Source organism: Jaculus jaculus, chromosome 8 (genome assembly GCF_020740685.1).
Source record: "Jaculus jaculus isolate mJacJac1 chromosome 8, mJacJac1.mat.Y.cur, whole genome shotgun sequence".
Taxonomy (NCBI): domain Eukaryota; kingdom Metazoa; phylum Chordata; class Mammalia; order Rodentia; family Dipodidae; genus Jaculus; species Jaculus jaculus.
In genome coordinates, this window is record NC_059109.1 from 73,574,875 (window position 1) to 73,596,978 (window position 22,104).

Below are 22,104 nucleotides of genomic sequence, written 5' to 3' on the forward strand. Positions count from 1 at the left end.
GAGAAGAATCTATTTTCATCTTTCGACAGATAAATATCCAGTTTTCCCAGCATATTTGCTGAAGAGGCTTTCTTTTCTCCAATGAGTATTTTTGGCACTTTTATCGAATATCAGGTGGCTATAAGCTACCTGGACTTACATCTGGGTCTTCTATTCTGTTTCATTGATCTACATGTCTGCTTTTGTGCCAGTACCAAACTGTTTTTGTTCCTATGGCTCTAATCAGGTATAGTGATAGTACCAGCCTCATTTTTGTTGCTCAGTATTATTTTAGATATTTGAGGGGTTTTTTGTGATTCCAAGTGAATTTTTAGATTGTTTTTTCTATTTCCTTGAAGAATGCCATTGGAATTTTGATTGGGTTGCATTAAATTTGTAGATTCCTTTTGGTAAGATTGCCGTTTTCACAATATTGATTCTTCCAATCCAGGAACAAGGGATGTTTTTCCATTTCCTAGTGTCCTCTGCAATTTCTCGCTTGAGTATTTTATAGTTTCCATTGTAGAGCTCTTTTACTTCCTTGGTTATGTTTATTCCAAGGTACTTTATTTTCTTTGATTCTGTTGTGAGTGGGAGTGATTCTCTGATTTCATTCTCTGTGTGTTTGTTGTTAGCATATAGGAATGCTACTGACTTCTGTGTATTTATTTTGTACCCTGTTATGTGACTGTAGGTTTTTATCAGCTCTAACATTTGCTGGTAGAGTATTTACGGTCCTTTATATATCATGTCATCTGCAAATAATGATAAGTTCATCTCTTCCTTTCCAATTTGTACCCCTTTTATGTGCGTCTCTTGCCTTATTGCTATGGCTAAAACTTCCAGTACTCTATTAAATAAAAGTGGGTACACCCTTGTCTTGTTCCTGATTTTAGTGGAAAACCTTCCAGTTTTTCCCCATTTAGTAATATGTTGGCTGTAGGCTTGTCATAAATAGCCTTTATTATATTGAGATATGATCCTTCTATTCCTAGTCGCTGTAGGACTTTTATTATGAAGGGATGTTGGACTTTGTCAAGTGCTTTTTCTGCATCTAATGAGATGATCATATGATTTTTGTCCTTCAGTCCATTTATATAATGTATTGCATTTATTGGTTTGCATATGTTGAACCATCCCTGCATCTCTGGGATAAAGCCTACTTGGTCAGGGTGAATGATCTTTCTGATATATTCTTGTATTCTGTTTGCCAATATCTTGTTGAGAATTCACTATGTAGTCTCGGTGGCCTTCGAACTCTCGGTGATCCTCCTACCTCTGCCTCCCGAGTGCTGGATTTAAGGCGTGCACCACCGCACCCAACTCAAACACCTTTTCTTAATAAAATCCTACATTGCTTCAGAAAAGACTCACTAATACATTTGTATATTTGGAAAAAATCTATTTTTCAGTATTTTTTTACTTATTTGGAAAGAGATAGAATGAGTATGACTGGGTCTCTTGTTCCTGCAGATGAATAACAGACACATGCGCCACTTTGTGCATTTGGCTTTATGTGGATCAAATTCAGGCCAGGCCAACAGGCTTTTGCAAGCATCTTTCCTCTCTGAGCTATCACTCCAGCCCTTTTTTTTTTCCTGGTTTTTCAAGGTAGGGTGTCACTCTATCCCAGGCTGACCTGGAATTCACTATGGAGTCTCAGAGTCCATGGTCTAATCTGAAGGTTCTCCTGGAGAAGGAGCTGCTTCCATAGTATCTACTGTAGCTGGGTACAATGGCACATGCCTGTAATCCCAGCACTCTGGAGATAGTGGCAAAAGGATAACCATGAGTTCAAGGCCAGACTGAGCTAAGACCCTGTCTCAACAATAGAAAATAACTGTGGTATCAGGACTAAGTCCCTCACTGACTAATTTCTAGAGATCATCCTCAATTCCCATTCCATGGGCATTCCACAGGACAGTACACAATGTAGCAGCCATTGCCTTCAGAGCAAACAATGGATAAGTGCTATAGTACCAGCAAGTAGTATTTTCTATAGCTGATCTCAGAAAGCCACTACTTTGTTGTAATCTGTTCATTAAAGGCAAGTCATTGTATCCCACCCCACTTGGAGTTATACCTGGTCTTGAACACCAAGAGATGGGTTGTTGGCCACTGTGCAGGGTTTCCTGCCCAGGTGTCAGAAGGTCCTCACCACAAATTCGTTGAATGCAGCATGAAATATTTAGGTAGCAGTCGCACTGAGAGTACGCATGGTGAAATCCAATATTGAAATGTAGCAAAGTGGAGCTCATCTCTAAAATTATTCATCACTGTGGTCCTGCAGCATCTAGAGTACTGGGCATCAAGTCAACATTTATACTTTTTAAAACTATTTTTTCTGTTGTTTTTTGAGGTAGGGTCTTGCTGTAGCCCAGGTGTCCTAGAATTCATTGTGTAGTCTCAGGGTGGCCTTTAACTCATGGTGATCCTCCTACCTCCGCCTCCCGAGTGCTAGGATTAAAGGTGTGAGCCACCACACCCAGCTTTATTTATTTGTTTTTTATTTATTTATTTGAGGGGGGAAGAGAATGGGTCCTCCATGGCCTCCAGCCACTACAGACAAACTCTAGACATATACGCCACCTTGTGCATCAGCCTGGGCTAGAGCAAGACTCTACCTGGGGAGGGGGCCGGGAGGAAACAATCCTGAATGATAAGACTTGGTTGGGTCCTACCAGATTGTGATGGCTCGAATTCCAGAAAGCAGTCCAAGGCTCTGCGCTCCAGAAATAGAAGACTTTGGCCTCATAAAGCCACACCACTCAGCAGTCCCAATTGCTACTAAGAGGAAACGCATTGTTTGGGAGAGTCAGGAGGAGTCGCAGGACCTTGTGTTGACTGTGCCCTGGCTGGAGATCTTGGGGCAGCCTCCCTCCCTTGGAACCACCCAGGTGAGAAGCAGGAAGGCTAGAGGGGCCATGGGGAAATTTGCTATGGCTTTGTTTTTTTCCTTAGGGGTGTGGTGCATAGTGCAGGGAATCTGAGGTAAATTCTGGCCCCTGTAGAAGTTGATTGTAAGAATGTCTGGAGGTCACAGAGCAGCTGGAGGCTGCTGAGGTTTAGGAATAAGAAGCAGGAGATTGGCAAGGGGTATTGATGCTCAACATGTGCCAGCAGTTATGTTGCTGTCTGTCCTAGGAAGAATGGCTTGTCTGGCTGCGGTTCCACAAAAAGAAGTGGCAGTTGCAAGCCCAGCAGCGGCTAGCCCGCAGGAAGAAGCAGTGCCTGGCGTCTACAAAGGGTATGCCAAGGCACGGGGCCATTCGAGAGGGGCCTACCACAGGTCTGGGAAGCTTCTTGCGACGAACTGCCCGCAGCATTTTAGACCTTCCATGGCAGATTGTACAGGTATGGACCTTATCCAAGGGAGACCGGAGGCTGAGAGCAACAGCACTACCATGAGCCTATGGAAGGAGTGTCCAGCTAGTCCTATAGTTTGGGATGGGAATATAAGATAGAGCTTCAGCTTCTTGCTCATTGTAGAGTCCTGCACAGAAAGGGAGGGAGGTTAGAGGCAACCTAGGAAGTGGCATGTTCACAGGTGCCAGTGTGTTGTGAGATGTTCTATGTATTCTGCATTTCCTCTCAGATCAGTGAAACCAGCCAAGCTGGTCTGTTCCGGCTGTGGGCCATTATTGGTAGTGACTTGCACTGTATCAAGCTGACCATCCCTCGAGTATTCTACGTGAACCAGCGAGTAGCCAAAGCAGAGGAAGGGCCTTCATATCGCAAGGTAGGAAGGCTTATTGGTGTTGCTTGTTAGTACAACCACTTGGCCTTTGAGGTCCACCTGATGGAGGTCACATAAAGAATTGGTCAGCGCATAAAGGGAAGAGAAAGGAAGGGAGGAGGATACTTATTAGATTGATATTATATATATGTAATTACAATGATTGTAATGGGGAGGTAATATGATGGAGAATGGAATTTCAAATGGGAAAGTGGGGGTAGGGAGGGAGGGAATTACCATGGGATATATTTTGTAATCATGGAAAATGTTAATAAAAATTAAAAAAAAAAAAAAAGAATTGGTCAGCGGCCTGAAGAGATGGCTCAGTAGATGAAGGCCCTTGCCTGTAGGGTCTGAGAACCAGAGTTTAATTATACAGTGCCAAAAAGCCAGATACAAAAGTAGTGCATACATCTGGAGTTAGTTTGCAGTACCAGGAGACCTTGGCAACAGAGAAAGAGGCAGATAGAGAGAATGGGCGCACCAGGGCCTCTAGCCATCGCAAGCGAACTCCAGCCGCATGCGCCCCCTTGTGCATCTGGCTAATGTGGGTCCTGGGGAATTGGTTCTTAGGCTTCACAGGCAAGCGCTTAACCACTAAGCCATCTCTCCAGTCCTAAAAAAATTTTTTTAATGGATAATTTTATCATTGACATCTTCTAGACTTACAGACAATAAATAATGATAACTCTCTCCCCTCCCTCACTTTCCCCTTCACCACTCCACTCTCCATATTATCCCTTCCCTCTTTTATTTTGATGTCATCATCTTTTTCTCCTACTATGAAGGTCTTGTGAAGGTATTGCTAGGCACTGTGATGTTGTAGATATTGAGGCCAACTTTTTTTTTTTTTTTTTTTTGGTTTTCAAAGATGGGGTCTCACTCCAGCCCAGGCTGACCTGGAATTCACTATGTAGTCTCAGGGTGGCCCCAAACTCACAGCAATCATACTTCTGCCTCCTGAGTGGTGGGATTAAAGGCATGCGCCACCACGCCTGGCGAGGCCAATTTCTGTCTAGACAGTTGCATCAAAATGAGCCATACCCTTCCTTTGGCTTTTACATTCTTTCCGCCACCTCTTCCACAATGAATATGAACATTAAGTGTACTGCCTACTGGGCAGTTTGGTGAGCATAATACATGCATTTAACCAGATAACAGCAGGCTTTTTACCCCTAAGGCTCAGGACCTTCCCTGCCATAGGCTTTTGATTATGAGGGGATTAGTGAATGACCTAGATCAAGGATATAATGTTGACATAGATCTTAAAGGCTTCGTGTCTCTATACAGTAGACTAGTGAACCCAACTTCATGAACACGTACCAGTTAACTGAAGGCAAATTTCCCCAAGAAGTCTTGACGACTTTACCTTGGGCAACCCATGCTTAAACAGTGATATAACTTAGGGTCATACTGGGCAGTGGGGCACTAATTCAAGCCGTTTCTTCTTAGCAGTTATTTGGTCCAGTTATCTTTGATTTCTGTCACCCCCAGTGAAGATGGCCACTAGGATGGGTTCATTCTCAGGTAGTAAAAACATTCCATTTGACCATGTGCCTTCTCCCTTCTAGTTGGTCTAGCTGTGGCCGCCCTTTTCATTCATAACTAGTTGCACCTAACAAAGTTACTTGCTGAGCTTGCATTCTCTTCCCAGGATCAGGCCTCTAGTCCAATTAGAGAGCAGTTGGTTTCCCCTAGAGCAGACATGCCACTATTACACCCATTTGGTCATTTGGCCTGTCTGGCCAAACTTGTGGCTTCCAGTGTCCATTGTTTTCACTACTGATGACTTCTGTCTCCCATAGGGCCCTGCATGCAGTGCATCTTTTTCCAGCTTTTAGCCAGCTGGTGTACAGGGAGGAGGTTTTCAGCTCAGCCCCAGCTTGATTTCTCAGTGACCTTGCCACCTAGGCATGTGAAGTCTTCAGAAATGGGGTCCTACCATCTGTTTCTGGTGAGAAACTGAGGGCATTGGCAATGACCTATAATCTTTTGGGGGCATCAGGGACCTCCCTCGCCAACAACTCACTGGAAGGTATCCCATTCCTGGCAGTGAAAATTTTCTAGTAATCTATGGGATCTGGATGTGTCATAAACATCCAAAAAGTAGGTTTTCATATATCTTATTCAGAATATCTTGAATTTTTAAAAATATTTTTATTTTTGCTTATTTATTTGACAGAAAAGAGAGAGAGAGAGAGAGAGAGAGAGAATGGGTGCTCAGGGCCTCCCTTTACTGCAAACGAACTCCAGGCGCATGTGCCCCCTGTGCATCTAGTTAACATGGGCTCTGGGGAATCGAACCTGGATCTTTTGGCTTTACAGGCAAATGCCTTAACCACTAAGCCATCTCTCCAGCCCTAATTTAGTGTGTTTTTTTTAATTAAAAAATGTTGAATTCCGCTTTTCAAAAAAAATTTATGTTTTATTATTTTTTTCTTTTCAATTTTTTTAATCAACAACTACCATGATTATAAAAAATATTCCATGGTAATGCTCTCCCTCCCTCCCACTTTCCCTTTTGAAACTCCATTCTCCATCATATCTCTTCTCCCTCTCAATCAGTCTCTCTTTTATTTTGATATCATGATCTTTTCCTCCTGTTATGATATTCTTGTGTAGGTAGTATCAGACACTGTGAGGTCATGGATATCCAGGCCATTTTGTGTCTGGGGGGGGGGGGGCATATTGTAAGTAGTCCTACCCTTCCTTTGGCTCTTACATTCTTTCCGCCACCTCTTCCACAATAGCCCCTGAGCCTTGGAAGGTGTGATAGAGATATTGCAGTACTGAGCACTCTTGTCACTTCTTTCCAGCACCATGATGCCTTCTGAGTTATCCCAAGGTCACTGCCATCTGAAAAGAGAAGCTTCTCTACCAAAAGTGAGAGTAGCATTAATATAAGCGCATGAACATTAAGAGAAGTGCTTACTGGGAAGTTTGATAAGCATAGTATATACATTTAGCCAGACAGCAGCAGGCATTGTACCCCTAGGGCTCATGACTACCCCTGTTTTAAGTTTTCAGTATCAGGGATGTATTCCCTCCCATGGAGTGGGCCTCCAGTCCAGTTAGAGGGCAGTTGGTTTGCACCATGACAGATGTGCCACTTTTGCACACGTTGGCTCATTTGGCCTGGCTGGCCAAATAGAAGGCTTGCAGTGTCCACTGTTGAGTATCTTCACTGTTGATTTCTCTTTCTCCCATTGAACTGCATGTAGAATGGCTTCTTCCAGCTTTCTGTCAGCTGGTCTACATGGAGGAGGTTATCAGCTCAGATCCAGCGGGATTTCTCAGTGGCCTTGCAGCCCAAGTATATGCAGCCTTCAGCAATAGAGTCTTGTCATCTATTCCTGGTGGGAAACCGAGGGCCTTGGCAATGACCTATAATGTTTTGGGGGCATCACGGACCTCCCTCACCACAACTCACTGGAAGGTATCCCATCCTTGGCACTGAAAAATTCCTAGCAACAATCTATGGCTCCTGAGTGTTCCATTGTTCAGAAAAGTAGGTTTCCAAATGATTTATTTATATCCTCTTAGATTTTGATTAGCCCTCCCTCCAACTTTGCTTTACTCAATCTCTTGCCCTGACCTCACTTGGGCCTTTTCACTCCCATTAATCTGTTCTTCTACTTACATATATACAGTACCATCCTATTAAGTACCCCCCTCCCTTTCTTTCTCTTCCCTTTCTATCTCTTTTCTAGCTTACTGGCCTTTGCTACTGAGTTTTCTTCCTACTCATACAGAACTCCAATCATATGTAGCTAGGATCAACATATGAGAGAGAACATGTGATGCTTGGCTTTCTGGGCCTGTGTTACCTCATTTAGTATAATCCTTTCCCAGATCCATCCATTTTCCTGCAAATTTCATAACTTCATTTTTCTTTACCGCTGAGTAGAACTCCATTGTATAAATGCCATATCTTCATTATCTACTCATCAGTTGAGGGACTGGGAAATGGAACCAGCCTAGATGTCCCTTAATTTCCTTTCTGAACACCTGCAAACTTTATTCAGCTTTATCTCTAACAAATGGCTGATGAGACAGTCACCACTTTGAAGATTAAACTGTACTGTTGGCTGGAGAGAGGGCTCGGATGTTAAGGCGCTTGTCTACAAATCCATAGTACTTAGGGTTTTATTCCCCAGGATCCATGTAAGCACAAGGTGGCACTTGCACCTGGAGGTCCTGGCATTTCCCCCCACTTCTCCGTCTCTCTCTTTAAATAAAATAAATTTAAACTGTCCTGTTCAGGATGTAAATATGTTATTGTATAGAACAGTGGCTTTTTAGTGAATAGGTGTTTTTGTTCCTTTTTTGGCCCAAGGTCTGGGGATTTGACCTTCATCCAAAAGCCTTTGCTAGGGCTGGCTTGTCTTATTAGCAACTTTAGAACTTTATTAATCCTTAAGCAACTTTAGGGCTTTATTACCCCTTCAGTTGTTTTCAGGGGTTTTGTATATTTGAGAGTGTCTCATGTAGTCCAGGTCCTCCTGCCTCTACCCTCCCAAGTGTTGGAATTACAGGCCTGTGATATTATACCCAACACATGAATTATGATTTTTCAGTGCTAGATCAAGTGGCTTAGTGGTTTAATGGTTAAGGCATTTGCCTGCAAAGCCTGAAGATCCAGCCAGGCTCCAGTATCCATGTAAGCCAGATGCACAAGGTAGCACATGCATTTAGAGTTCATTTGCAGTGGCTAGAGGCCTTGGCCTGCCTGTTTTCTCTCTCCCTCTCTGCACCCCCACCTCATTCCCCCCCCCATCTCTTTCTCTCAAATAAAATAAATAAAAATATTTTTTTTTAAAAAAAAAAAGAAGTCAGGCAGATAAGATATAGTTCCTGGGCTGGAGAGATGGCCTAGCAGTTAAGCACTTGCCTGTGAAGCCCAAGGACCCCGGTTCAATGCTCCATTTCCCAGGACCCACATTAGCCAGATGCACAAGGGAGCGCACACATATGGAGTTCGTTTGCAATGGCTGGAGGCCCTGGCGCGCCCATTCTCTCTCTATCTTTCTCTTTCTCTCTTTCGCTCTCAAATAAATAAAAATAAACAAAAATAAATTTCTTAAAAAAGCATTTTGTATCTGGGCATTTAAGAAATCATTTAGAGGGCTTGGCGGTTAAGCGCTTGCCTGTGAAGCCTAAGGACCCCAGTTCGAGGCTCGGTTCCCCAGGTCCCACGTTAGCCAGATGCACAAGGGGGCGCACGTGTCTTGAGTTCATTTGCAGAGGCTGGAGGCCCTGGCGCGCCCATTCTCTCTCTCTCCCTCTATCTGTCTTTCTCTGTGTCTGTCGCTCTCAAATAAATAACTAAAAAAAAAGTCATTTAGAGAATGTTGAGGCACCAATCCAAATCCATTTAGTTTTAGACCCTAAGTACTGTCTTTCCTCGGTTAGCTTATAGCTCTCATAGTCTTTGCATGTTCCTTTGCTCCAGCCTCTCCCTCCCCCCTCCCTCCATTCCCCTCTCTTACCCCCCCTCCATACACTTCAGTGGTAAGTCTGGAACTTGTGTTTGTGAACAGCTGAGTCCAGCTCTTTCCTCTTCATGCACACACCAACTGCCCTTTCAACTCCCTTTCAGTCCTCTGGCCTGGAAAACAGTGGTTTCCCTCCAAGACTTTGCTGCCTGCACCCTCCAGTTAAACTCTTGAGAGCCAAGAAAACTTTCTGGGAGCCTAGTCCTCAGATGGTGTTGATGCCCCAATCAGAAAGCATTCTATCACTTTCCAGAGGCCTCAGGTTGCTGTTTAAATTATGCCTAGATCTTTTAGGTCTAATCATTGGCAAAGATAAGCTGACCATAGTAGATTCTGGAAGCCCTAGGAGTAAATTAGTAGAGCACCATGTAGGCCATGTTGAGCTTATCACCACATTGTTACCAGGTGAACCGGGTTCTTCCTCGCTCCAACATGGTCTATAACCTATATGAGTATTCCGTACCAGAAGATATGTACCAAGAACACATCAACGAGATCAACACAGAGCTATCAGCACCAGACATTGAGGGCGTGTATGAGACTCAGGTGACTTTTCCCTGACCACTCACTGGCCCTTGGGAAGATCCAGCTAGGTGACAGGAAGAAATTCTGCAGGGCACTGGGCAAGGGACAGCAGTAGACAGGAGGAAAACCTATACAGGCATGGCCTGGGGCAGCCCCATTGGAAGGTGGCTCTCAGCAGTATGTGCTGAATGTAGCCTCTTCTTGGGGGGAAGTGGTAGGGGCCATGTTGGGGAGTATGGCCATAAAATGAACCAGGGTGCTAGAGTCTCCTCGTCAGCCACTAACCTGCCCACTCTTTCAGGTCCCATTGTTGTTCCGGGCTCTTGTGCGTCTGGGCTGTGTGTGTGTGGTCAACAAACAGCTGGTGAGGCACCTTTCATGCTGGGAGGCTGAAACCTTTGACCTCGAGCACCTAGAGATGCGTTCTCTGGCCCAGTTCAGCTATCTGGAACCAGGTATTGTCCTGCCAATGACCCCATCGTTTCCCCCTGCCCCCATATCCCCTGTATTTAGGTGACAAGCTCCTTTCCTTATGCAGGGAGTATCCGCCACATCTACCTATACCACCACTCTCAAGGTCACAAAGCACTCTTTGGGATCTTCATCCCCTCTCAGCGAAGAGCATCTGTATTTGTGTTGGATACTGTGAGTCCTTGGGCACAGGGGACATGGAAGTGTGTGGGTCATGTGGTTCAGGAAAGATCTGGACTCTTGCCATTTAATTAGGAATGGAATGGCAGGACTGCCCTGCTTTACTCACACACTAAGTGGGGTTAACATGGCTGGTATTTGACTAGGTCCGCAGCAACCAGATGCCCAGCCTCAGTGCCCTATATTCAGCAGAGCATAGTCTACTGCTAGAAAAGTTGGGCCCCGAGCTCCTGCCTCCCCCCAAACATACCTTCGAAGTCCGTGCCGAATCTAACCTGAAGACCATCTGCAGAGCCATCCAACGTTTCCTACTCAGCTACAAGGTGAGGGAAGTTACAGTCCCATGGCAGAAGTCGCCCGCCCTAAGGCTTTGTCCCCTGAGTCTTTTCTGCCTTCTGCCCAACCCAGGAGGAGCGCCGGGGCCCCACACTCATTGCCATCCAGTCCAGCTGGGAGCTGCGGAGGCTGACCAGTGAGGTTCCTGTCTTAGAGGAGTTCCCTCTGGTGCCTGTACATGTAGCTGACAAGATTAGTTATGGAGTCCTGGACTGGCAACGCCATGGAGCCCGCCGCATGATCCGGCACTACCTCAACCTAGACACTTGCCTATCTCAGGCCTTCGAGATGAGCAGGTCAGAGATGAGTTTTAATTCCCAATATCACACCAAACAAAGCAGGTGAACTAGAGGCTGAGCACCTAGAGCATGTGCCCTTAAGAGGAGTTCCTAGGCAGCTGCAAAACATACCTCGGGCTGAACTCATGCCTGAATCCATGTTCTTGTGCAGGTATTTTCACATCCCTGTTGGGAATCTACCAGAGGACATATCCACCTTTGGCTCTGACCTCTTCTTTGCACGCCATCTCCAACGCCATAATCACCTGCTCTGGCTTTCCCCAACCTCTCGTCCCGACCTGGGCGGGAAAGAGGTTGATGACAACCGTCTCATCATGGAATTTGAAGACCAAGCCACTGTAGAAATCAACAGTCCCAGTTGCTACTCCACTGGTGGGTGAGAGTGGGATCAAGACTGGTACTTCTACCGTTTAGTGATATCTTCTTAGTACCTGTGGTTTGGTACTTAACTATGTAGATAAAAAGCTAAGGCCTTGGGCCAGACATGGTGACACACATCTTTAATCCCAGCATTTGGAAGGTAGAGGTAAAAGAATTGCTGTGAGTTTGAGCCCACCCTGAGAATGCATAGTGAATTCCAGGTCAGCCTGGGCTAGAGCGAGACCCTACCTCAAAAATAATAATAATAAAAGAACCAAAGCCTTGGGATGGGGAGATGGCTCAGTGGTTAAAGGCATATGCTTGCAAAGCTTTCCTGGCCCAGGTTCAATTCCGTAGTATCCCTGTAAAGTCAGATACATAAAGTAGCATATGCATCTGGAGTTTGTTTGTAAAGGCAAAGGATGTACCTGTTCTCTCTTTCTCTCCAATAAATATTTAAGTAAAAAGGTAAGGAGACTGGAGAGATGGCTTAGCCGTTAAGACACTTGCCTGCAAAGCCAAAGAAGGACCAAGATTCAATTCTCCAGGACCCACATAAGCCAGATGCACAACGTGGCGCATGTGTCTGGAGTTTGTTTGCAGCGGCTAGAAGCCCTAATGCACTTGCTCTCACTTGCTGTCTTGCTCTCTTGCGCGCTCTCTCTCTCACTCAAGTAAATAAATAAATAAAAATTAAATTTAAAAAAATATGAGGAGATAAGGGGCTGGAGAGATGGCTTAGCAGTTAAGGTGTTTGCCAGCAGAGCTAAAGGACTCAGGTTCAATACCCCAGGACTCACATAAAGCCAAATGTATAAGGTGGCACATGAGGCGCTAGCACACCATTCTCTGTCTCTCTCTAATAAATAAATTACCCCAGTACCCATGTAAAGCCAGATGCAGAACGTGGTGTATGCATCTGGAGTTTGTATGTAGTGGGTGAAGGTCCCGGCATGTCCATTCTCTCTATATATCTACCCCCCTCAAATGAGTAAATAAATAAAATAATTTTAAAAATTAATTAAATATTTGAGAGAGAGGAAAAAAAGATGCTGGTAAGTCAGCTGTTCAGAGAACCTTGCTTGGCAGCACTGATGACTAGTTGGGTCCTGAGAGGTGGATGGTGCTGGTATTGGCCAGGATATATTGGCCAGATAAGCTGTGTCTCCCTGCAGTGTGTGTGGAGTTGGACATTCAAAACCTTGCAGTCAACACCATCCTCCAGTCCCATCACGTCAATGACATGGAGGGGGCTGATAGCATGGGCATCAGCTTCGATGTAATCCAGCAGGCCTCCCTTGAAGACATGGTGACAGGCAATCAGGCTTCCAATGCTCCTGCCAGCTATGATGAGACAGCCCTCTGCTCTAGCACTTTCAGGTATCTGCCCTCATGCTATGCCCCATCCTTTTAGGCAGGACAGTAATAAGGCTTTAACCATCATTCTTACTTTGGGCAGCTAAGGTGGGAAATAGCTTCCCTTGGACTTCCGCCTTTCCTTCTGGTCATCATGCAATCAGGATTCCCATGACCCTGATCATGTCCTGCCTGATTACAGATGGGCAATATAGGTACTACCTTTGACATTCCTGTGACCACAGACATTTCCCCCAAGGAACCTTTTGGTTTTTCGAGGTAGGGTCTCACTCTAACCCAGGCTGACCTGGAATTCACTATGGAGTCTCAGGGTGGCCTCAAACTCACGGTGATCCTCCTACCTCTGCCTCCCGAGTGCTGGAATTACAGGCATGTGTCACCATGCCTGGCTCCCACGAGGAACTTTTTTTTTTTTTTTTTTTTTTTTTTTTTTTTTTTTAAATTTATTTATTTATTTGAGAGCAACAGACACAGAGAGAAAGACAGATAGAGGGAGAGAGAGAGAATGGGCGCGCCAGGGCTTCCAGCCTCTGCAAACGAACTCCAGACGCGTGCGCCCCCTTGTGCATCTGGCTAACGTGGGACCTGGGGAACCGAGCCTCGAACCGGGGTCCTTAGGCTTCACAGGCAAGCGCTTAACCGCTAAGCCATCTCTCCAGCCCATCACGAGGAACTTTTTAATATATAGTTCCTTTTCAGTATAGCTAGAGGTGTATGTGTAGGAAAGCTCCAGGTTTCCTACACATACAGATAAAATAGGAAACTTTCAAAGTATGGATGAAAGTTTTTTATTGTTGTTTTTAAATTTTTTAATTTATTGTGAAAGAGGAAGAGGAAAAATGGGTCCACCAGGGCCTTTTGCTCCACTGTAAATGAACTTCAGATAAATATATATGCTACTTGATATATCTGGCTTTTCATGTGTTCTGGAGAATTGAACTCATGCCAGCAGGCTTTGCAAGCAAGCACTTTTAACTGCTGAACCATCTCCCCAGCCCCAGAGATGAAGTTTAGACAGTGTCAGTTGGAAGTGATGAGAAAGGGCAGTAGTGGTAGAGGCAACATATGGCTTTGGGATGTCCTGCTTAACCTGTCTTTCAGGATCCTGAAGAGCATGGTAGTAGGCTGGGTGAAGGAAATCACACAGTACCACAACATCTATGCTGACAACCAAGTGATGCACTTCTACCGTTGGCTCCAGTCGCCATGCTCTCTGCTTCATGACCCCGTCTTGCATCGGACACTACATAATATGATGAAGAAGCTCTTTCTGCAGTGAGTGCCTTGCCCTGAACTGTGGGCTGAGGGACACAAGCCAGTGCCACTGAGGTGCATGGAGCCCAGGATTAGCTTAGCTGCAATTGTGCCTTTGTCCTTTCATCCTTCCAGAAAGCAAGGCATCATGATTGTACTTGTTTTTGTACTGTGATGTCATGAACCTTGCTATTTAATGTATCTTTGACAGTTAATGTGGTAGACATTCAGCAGCATCTAGCCTTGTGTTATTAGAAATAGTGAATCAGAGCCAGGCATGGGCTACCTCTTAAAACCAAAAAAAAAGAAGATTGATGTTGCCTGAAGAATGGCACCCAAGGCAGTCCTCTGACCTCCACATGCATGCACGCTTGCATACACATACACATTTTTAAAAAAATAACTGCATGAAGATATGGTGGCACATGCCTGTAATCCCAGCACTTAGGAGGCTGAGGCAGCAGGATTGTGAGTTCAAGATCAGCCTGTACTACATGTAGAGGGTTCCAGGTTAATGTGGAGTATATAATGAAACTGTCTCAGAAAGGAAGGAAGCAGGGCTAAAGAGATAGTTCAAGGGCTAAGTGTGCTTCCTGCAGAAGTGTGAGGACTGAAACTTGTCTAAGTTGGAATCTCCAGATCCCACATTAACAGCTGGGTGTGGCCATGCATGCCTCTAACCCCAATCCCACAAAGTGAACCATAAACCAAAAAGAACTACCCAGGCTGGCCAAACCTGTAAGTTCCAGTATCAATAAGAGACTTCTGCTCATATAAAAACTGGCCAAAGATAAATGGAGCAGTATACCCAATGTTTGGCTCTGGCCACTTCAGGCAAGTACATGGTACTGCAAGGGTATATCCATGTATGTCTACCATACATACAAACAAAAAGGGGGGGGGGCTGGAGAGATGGCTTAGCGGTTAAGCGCTTGCCTGTGAAGCCCAAGGACCCCAGTTCAAGGCTCGGTTCCCCAGGTCCCACGTTAGCCAGATGCACAAGGGGGCGCACGCATCTGGAGTTCGTTTGCAGAGGCTGGAAGCCCTGGCGCGCCCATTCTCTCTCTCCCTCTATCTGTCTTTCTCTCTGTGTCTGTCGCTCTCAAATAAATAAATAAATTAATTAATTTTAAAAAATTCTTTAAAAAAAAAAGATAGATATATCGATCCATGTACGTCTACCATACATACAAGCAAAAAAAAGATAGACAGACAGATAGATAGAATGAGTTCTCTTATCTGGTTTTCTGTAATAGGAGCAGCTTGCATATTTTTTCCCTAGGTCTTAGATTATCACTTGCCTTTGTTTATGATATTTTTCTACCTTTCAGAAACTTCTGCTTTGGGTAGAGGTAGCCCCCATCTCAAAAAAGAAAGAAAGAAATCTTGCTTTGGCCAGCCATGGTGACACACATCTGTAATTACAGCTATTCAGAAGGCTGAGGCATGAGAATTACCTGTGTCTAAAACTTGAGGCCATCCTAGGCAGCATAGCCAGACCCCTATCTCAGATAGAATGAAAGAAATAGCCACTCCTTTATTGCTTCTGTGTCCTGAGTCTGCTCTTTTGTTTCTGGTTTTAAGTATAGTTAGTAGGCTTTCTGCTTCAAGAGCACCATAGTCTTCCTCATGGTTTCTCCTGGGGTTCTCTGGCTTCACTTTGCACCAAGGTGTCTCTTCCATTGATTTTATGAACTTGCTCCTCAGGCTCATTGCTGAGTTCAAACGCTTAGGCTCATCAGTTGTTTATGCCAACTTCAATCGCATCATCCTCTGTACAAAGAAACGCCTGATCGAGGATGCCCTTGCCTATGTGGAATACATCACTAACAGGTCAGTGAAAGATGTTGCTGCTGTGACTTTGGAGAGATGTTTGTAAGTGTCCTGTGACTAGGAGGTAGGTTCTAAAGAGCACAAGTTATACACCAAAGCCCAAGAACATCTTGGTGTGTCTTTTCTGGACCATTCACATATCAAGCATGTTGCTCAATCTAGAACACTCAGAGTGTGCCTGCCATTGACAAGAAAGTTCCATAAAGTGCTATTGCATAAACTTTACACAGACTGGGTGTAGGCACCTGGAGAATGTTGACTTTATGTGATCAGTTGTGAGGAGCTTACATCTATTGGAGCCCATGTATTTTTGGCTTCAGTCAGCAATGCTTGCCTGCATCCGTAACATTCCCAAGGTTCCTTGGGCCTAGAGCCTTCTATGTAACAAAGATAAAGTTCTGATTTATAATGAAAGCTCATGTTCCCAGAATTCATTCACACAGGACACAAGTGAATATCTCTAAGCACAGAGAAATTGCTGATGAAGTACAGGGAATCCTGGTACATAGAGCTTCATATTAATGTGAGCATCATTAGAGCACTGCAGGAAGGGACACTTCCTGGCATATGAGTCTACTGAATAGTAATAAGTAAGAATTTCATTCCTAACCAACATGAGCAAGCATAAAATCAACCCCAGTTCTGTAGACCTTCACCAGGCTATTGTCCATGTGTCTAGGGGCCCACAGTGAGCTTGCCATATGTCTGTCATGCTAAGTGTTGACAAGGCCTGCTTGGCCTAAAATTGTTTCAGAGTGACTGACAATAGGAAGGATGAGGCTCTCATCTACATGGGCTATGGACATAAATCTACAAGCTGAGGTGACTGGGCTGGGCTGCACTGACAAGTAGACTGCCAGTCTCCGTCAAATTGAAAGCCATTAGGGAGTTTCCTGGAGGAGTGGTGGGTTATGCAGCTGCGTTTTAAGAATGCATGTTATTTAGGATCCCCTTTCTCAGATACAGTAGGTGGGATTAGGTCTTAGGGAGGCCAACTTGGCTGGCTGTGGTAAGAATAAAGAAAACTTACAAGAGCTTAGAAATAGGAAGCAGTGCTGCCAATGAGCTATGTACTTGCCTTAAAACAGAGGCAGTAGGCCTCTGGACTTGCACTAGTTTCCTTCTTGATCATCCTCAGCTCCAAGGCTTCCTTCTTTAGTATTATAGAAAGTTTGAGGGACCATGTGCATCTACATGAAGTTTAGGGTGAATAGATGGAAAAGCCATTGTGTTACTTTAGGAGTTTTTGTTTGGCCTCTTTGCAGCATTCATTCTAAGGAGATCTTCCATTCACTGACCATTTCTTTCTCTCGATGCTGGGAATTCCTTCTTTGGATGGATCCATCTAACTATGGTGGGATTAAAGGAAAAGTTCCATCTAGTATTCATTATGGACAGGTAAGAAAGCTGGACATGGCTCTGAAATGACTAGAGCCACTTTGATCCTTGTGGTGGGTACTGTTTACTTGGAACCTCTTACCACCAGCAGCAGTAAGCAGATGCTGAAACAGCTCTTGTTGGCTTGAAGGGAGAGTCAGGAGCAGTGTTTGCTCTGGTAAGGACAAGAAGCTTGCTATGGGACAGAGACTGACAAAACTCGGGGAGGATGAGACAGTGATGTAGCCAGACATGGTACTTCAAGAAGGAAGAAAGGTACTCTGGGAGCCAGAGCAGCTCAGGTGAGGGTATGTGGGCAGACAGTGGTCTCAGGTGTTCTCAGAGAGCTGGCAGGATTTGGCATTAGTGGAAGTGGAAGATTCTGGCTTCCACATGGTCCCCATGGGAGGAACAAAGCAGGTAGTATCACTGTAAGGAGGGGAAGCCAGTAACAAGGTTGTGAGAAGACAGGGTAGGATGTGGAGCCAAAGAGCTGGCAGGTGGGTTGGTGTTGCCTAGGTGCGACCCAAGCCTGTAGGTAAGTGGTGGTTGCTGCTAAGAGCCGTATGAGGAAGGGGAAGTGCATTTGATGGGTCCAGTGGTATTATGAAGTAGAAACATGGGTGGTCATCTTGTGCCAAGTGCCTAGGGAGTGGGTTGAGACAACAGAGACCTTTGTCTACCATGGAATTCTCACAGCACCCTCAGCAGCAGGTATTGGTATCTGCATGAAGAAATGAATCTTGGTGGGAATACAAGTCCACAGTAAAGTTGGACGTATGGTAAATTGTTACTTCCCAAGAAGAGATTCTTTCTACTTTATGAGATGGATTCTCACTGTGTAGCTTGGGCTGGAGTTGAATCTCTGGTCTTGAGTGGCCCTCCTGCCTCAGCCTCCCAAGTGTGCAACCATGGGTTTGAAGCACCACTTCTAGCTGAGGAAAAGATTATTAAATTCAGAGGAAAGAGCCAGTCACCAAGAAGCTCTAGTTGGTTGTCCTGTTTGGGAGAGGGCCAGAAGTGAATCATTCTAAAATGTTCGCAGAGAACAAACAAGAATCACAGTCCCTGGGCTGGAGGAATGGCTTAGTGGTTAAGGATTTGCCTGCAAAGCCAAAGAACCCCGGTTCGATTTCCCAGGGCCCATGTTAGCCAGATGCACAAGGGGCATGCCCATTTTCCTCTCTCTCTCCGTCCCTCCTTCTGTCAAGTAAATAAAAACTAATTAATTAATTTTTTAAAAAGGGGGGGGAGAGAAGTAAAGAAAATCCAACATTATACAGAGATGGGAAACAAAAAATAAAGAATCACAGTCTTGGACTGGAGAGATGACTAAACGGTTAAGGCACATGCCTGTGAAACCTCAGGACCCGGGTTTGATTCTCCAGGTCCCACATAAGCCAGATGAACATGGTAGCACATGCATCTGGAGTTCGTTGGCAGTGGCTAGAGGACCTGGTATGACCATTCTCTCTCTCTCCCTTCTTTCCCTCCTCACCTTCCTCCTTCCCTCTGTCTCTAATAAATAAATACATAAAAATAAGATCTTTAAAGAAAAAAAAGAATCACAGTACCCAGTCTCCCAAAGTGCACCAAATGTGCTCCATGGAGCACTGGGTTTTGCAATGTTAGGATCAAGAAGATCATGCCTCCCATATCTTGGCACCATGTGCTGCTGCCTTGGTGGAAACGGGGATTGTCTTTGTGTTACAGCAAGACCCACAGGCAGGGAAAGGAGCTGAGGATGAGCAGAAGGATGAAGAAGAGGAGGAGGAGGAGGAGGAGGGTATGGAGGAATCTGAGGTGGAAGACTTATTGGAGAACAACTGGAACATTGTTCAGTTTTTGCCACAAGCAGCCTCCTGCCAGAGCTACTTTCTCATGATTGTTTCAGGTAAGTTCTAAGATGGAGCAGGGCAGTAAGCTAAGAGTTATTGAAAGACACTATGGCTCCTTGGTGTGGAGAAAGAGACTGGAAAATCAAGCTCCATAGAGCCACTGCCTTCTGAGGCTGTGCCATAGGGTTCTGTGTTTGCAAACCTATTGGAACACAGGGCTCCACCTGAGTACCCACAGTGGAGAGGTTCTGGCCTCTGCAACTGTCCCTAGGGATGTCCCAAGGATGTTTCCCAGTTTTTTTATTTTTTTGAGGTAGGGTCTCACTCCAGCCCAGGCTGACCTGAAATTCACTATGGAGTCTCAGGGTGGCCTAGAACTCATGGCGATCCTCCTACCTCTGCCTCCCAAGTGCTGGTATTAAAAGCGTGCACCACCACGCCTGGCTTTCCCAGTTTTGTTTATAGTAGGTTGATGGCTCATAGTAACAACAGTTCTTGCCTCTGGGGACTAACTTTCTGCTTCAGAAACTCAGGTACTGTAAGGGTTCTGTGTTTGCAAATCGTATTATGGTCGGTATTCTTGCATATTAAACCTTTTTGTAATTCAGGGCCATTCATTAAAACAAAAGAAATGAAGAGTGTAGTCTATTAAATTGTCAGCAAACAAAGAAAAGACCAAGCCATATGTGGTGATGCTCACCTTTAGGAGAATTGCTGTGAGTTCGAGGGCAACCTGAGACTACATACTGAATTCCAGGTCAGCCTGAGCTAGAGTGAGAACCTACCTCGATAAACAAAAGGCCAAAAAATAATAATAATAATAATAATTTCCAGGTATGGTAGCACACACCTTTAATCCCAAAGGTAGGAGAATCACTGTGAATTCAAAGCCACCCTGAGACTACATAGTGAATTCCAGGTTAGCCTGGGCTAGAGTGAGACCCTACTTTGAAATACAAAAACAAACAAACAAGAAATTGTTAGCAAACTGACATTAAGTTCTTATACATCTCACCTATCTGTACCACAAGTGGTTTCATTTGTAATTGCTTATATTTTTGTCTACCTCTTTTGAGTCTTTAGCTGTCCAAATTGTCTTGTGAATTATTCCGGGCATGTAGGCTGAAAGATTTTGTAGATCAGCCAGCCTTTACTGCTATGGTAAGCCACTTTATCTCACTGTCCAATGTAAAAGCTCATTGCAGTTGCCCTATTCATGTACTTTTTTAAAAGTTAGATTCAGGGGCTGAAGAGATGGCTTAGTGGTTAAAGAGATTGCCTACAAAACCTAAGGACTTAGGTTCAACTCCCCATAAGCCAGATGCTCACAGTGATGCATGCATCTGGAATTTGTTTGCAATGGCAGAAGGCCCTGGCGTGCCCATTCTCTCCCTCCTTCCCTCTTTGTCTAATAAATAAATGTATTTAAAAATGATAAATAAAAGATGGACTCAGGCTTAGCAAATTCTCTTCTTATATCCACTTCTCTAATTGATTTTGAACTCACCTGTCATTGACAAGTGGTAATCTGGGCTTCCTTAGATTCTGTACCATTTCCCAATGCTACTGACTTAAGGCCTCTCTCTCTCTCTCTCTCTTTCTCTGTCTCTGCAGCATATATTGTGGCTGTGCACCACAGCATGAAAGATGAGCTGAGGCGTAGTGCCCCAGGCAGCACCCCTGTGAGGAGGAGGGGGGCCAGCCAATTCTCCCTGGAGGCTGGGGGAGTGGTAGGAGCCCTTCCTGGTAAGCTGTTCCTTATCACAGGACTGTGTGCCATGACCTGACCCTGGTTTGTGTGCTTCACATGGTCCAGGAAGATGGATGAGTGGTACCCAGTACCAAGGTGGGCCATATCCATCTCTTGGCACTCTGTCTCTTCTCAGGAATGATTACCTTCTCTCAGGATTATGTGGCAAATGAGCTCACTCAGAGCTTCTTCACTATCACACAGAAGATTCAGAAGAAAGTCACAGGCTCTCGAAACTCGACCGAACCCTCGGAGATGTTTCCTGTTCTCCCTGGTTCACACTTGCTACTCAATAACCCTGCTCTGGAGTTCATCAAATATGTGTGTAAGGTGAGGACCAGGTATCGTCCTCAGTTACCTCACTGGCATTTGCCAGGTCGCTGTCAGCAGTAGCAGTTTCTGAGGTGTTTATGTTTGGGTATGACACTGCCCTCAAGGAACCTAATCATAGCAGTAAACCAGATGGGTCAGGTCAGTTCAGAGCCATGCTGCTGTGAAGGGTCCTGTGATATATTCTAGATCCAAGTCATTTATCAGATACTAGGAGTTGTGCCTCTGGTGTGGTTATCTCAGAAGGTTTTGCCTTCATGGATCATATGCTACCAGTGGGCCCCATAAGGAGCCAGAGTTGAGCTCTGACTAAATGCAGTAACACAAGAACTTGCTTTCTGGGAAAGGCTTGCAAGCCTGATGAAATGATATTACCAGTGACTACACAGTGTCATTACTCAAAGCATTTATTGTCGCGTTGTGTGTCCTAGTACTTTACCCTATGACTGATCACTGAAGATCAAATGACTACCCAAGATATGCTTGTAGGGAAGAAATGTTCCCAGTTCATCATTCACTTGTAAATGCTTTTAGTCGTTGTACATTTGTGAAGTTTAGAAGATGCAAAGCTATTGACTCCTCTACCCAGAATTCAGTGGTAGAGCATTCCCCTGGAACTGCTGATCTGTCCTGTCCATGTGTAAATTTATGTTAAAGTGAGGGTAGATCAGAGAGGTGCAGAACTGTTACCACTTGAAAATGTTCCCCTTGAGTGTCCACTGTACCTCCCTGCCATTGTGCAGCTCCAGTCACTCCTCTATTCCTCCCAGAACATCATATAAATGGGGCCCTGCTCTACAGACTTTTGGGATCTGACTCCTTTCACTTTGCAAAATGCAATTGGAATGGATCCAGGCTATGTGTCATAATGTCTTCTTCTATTACTAAGTAGTCTACAATGGCATCTGATTTATTTTTGCTTTTTGGTGAGTAGTAACAGCCACTATAAGCATTCTTGGTTTTG

The 22,104-nt window shown here is 44.8% G+C and overlaps 1 protein-coding gene across 1 annotated transcript in view; it reads left to right on the forward strand.

Annotated features, from left to right (window-relative positions):
* The window catches only part of Pole (DNA polymerase epsilon, catalytic subunit), a 106,426-nt gene that overhangs the window by 77,842 nt on the left and 6,480 nt on the right, over positions 1-22,104 (forward strand). Inside the window, exons 30-45 of the mRNA XM_004668895.2 lie at positions 2,664-2,876; positions 3,124-3,333; positions 3,575-3,718; positions 9,616-9,756; positions 10,037-10,190; positions 10,274-10,380; positions 10,533-10,709; positions 10,795-11,018; positions 11,173-11,393; positions 12,557-12,761; positions 13,860-14,033; positions 15,720-15,845; positions 17,111-17,243; positions 18,936-19,116; positions 20,675-20,806; positions 20,947-21,140. Of these exons, the coding sequence (XP_004668952.2) occupies positions 2,664-2,876; positions 3,124-3,333; positions 3,575-3,718; positions 9,616-9,756; positions 10,037-10,190; positions 10,274-10,380; positions 10,533-10,709; positions 10,795-11,018; positions 11,173-11,393; positions 12,557-12,761; positions 13,860-14,033; positions 15,720-15,845; positions 17,111-17,243; positions 18,936-19,116; positions 20,675-20,806; positions 20,947-21,140 (2,736 nt within the window). The remainder of the gene's footprint in view (positions 1-2,663; positions 2,877-3,123; positions 3,334-3,574; positions 3,719-9,615; positions 9,757-10,036; positions 10,191-10,273; positions 10,381-10,532; positions 10,710-10,794; positions 11,019-11,172; positions 11,394-12,556; positions 12,762-13,859; positions 14,034-15,719; positions 15,846-17,110; positions 17,244-18,935; positions 19,117-20,674; positions 20,807-20,946; positions 21,141-22,104) is intronic.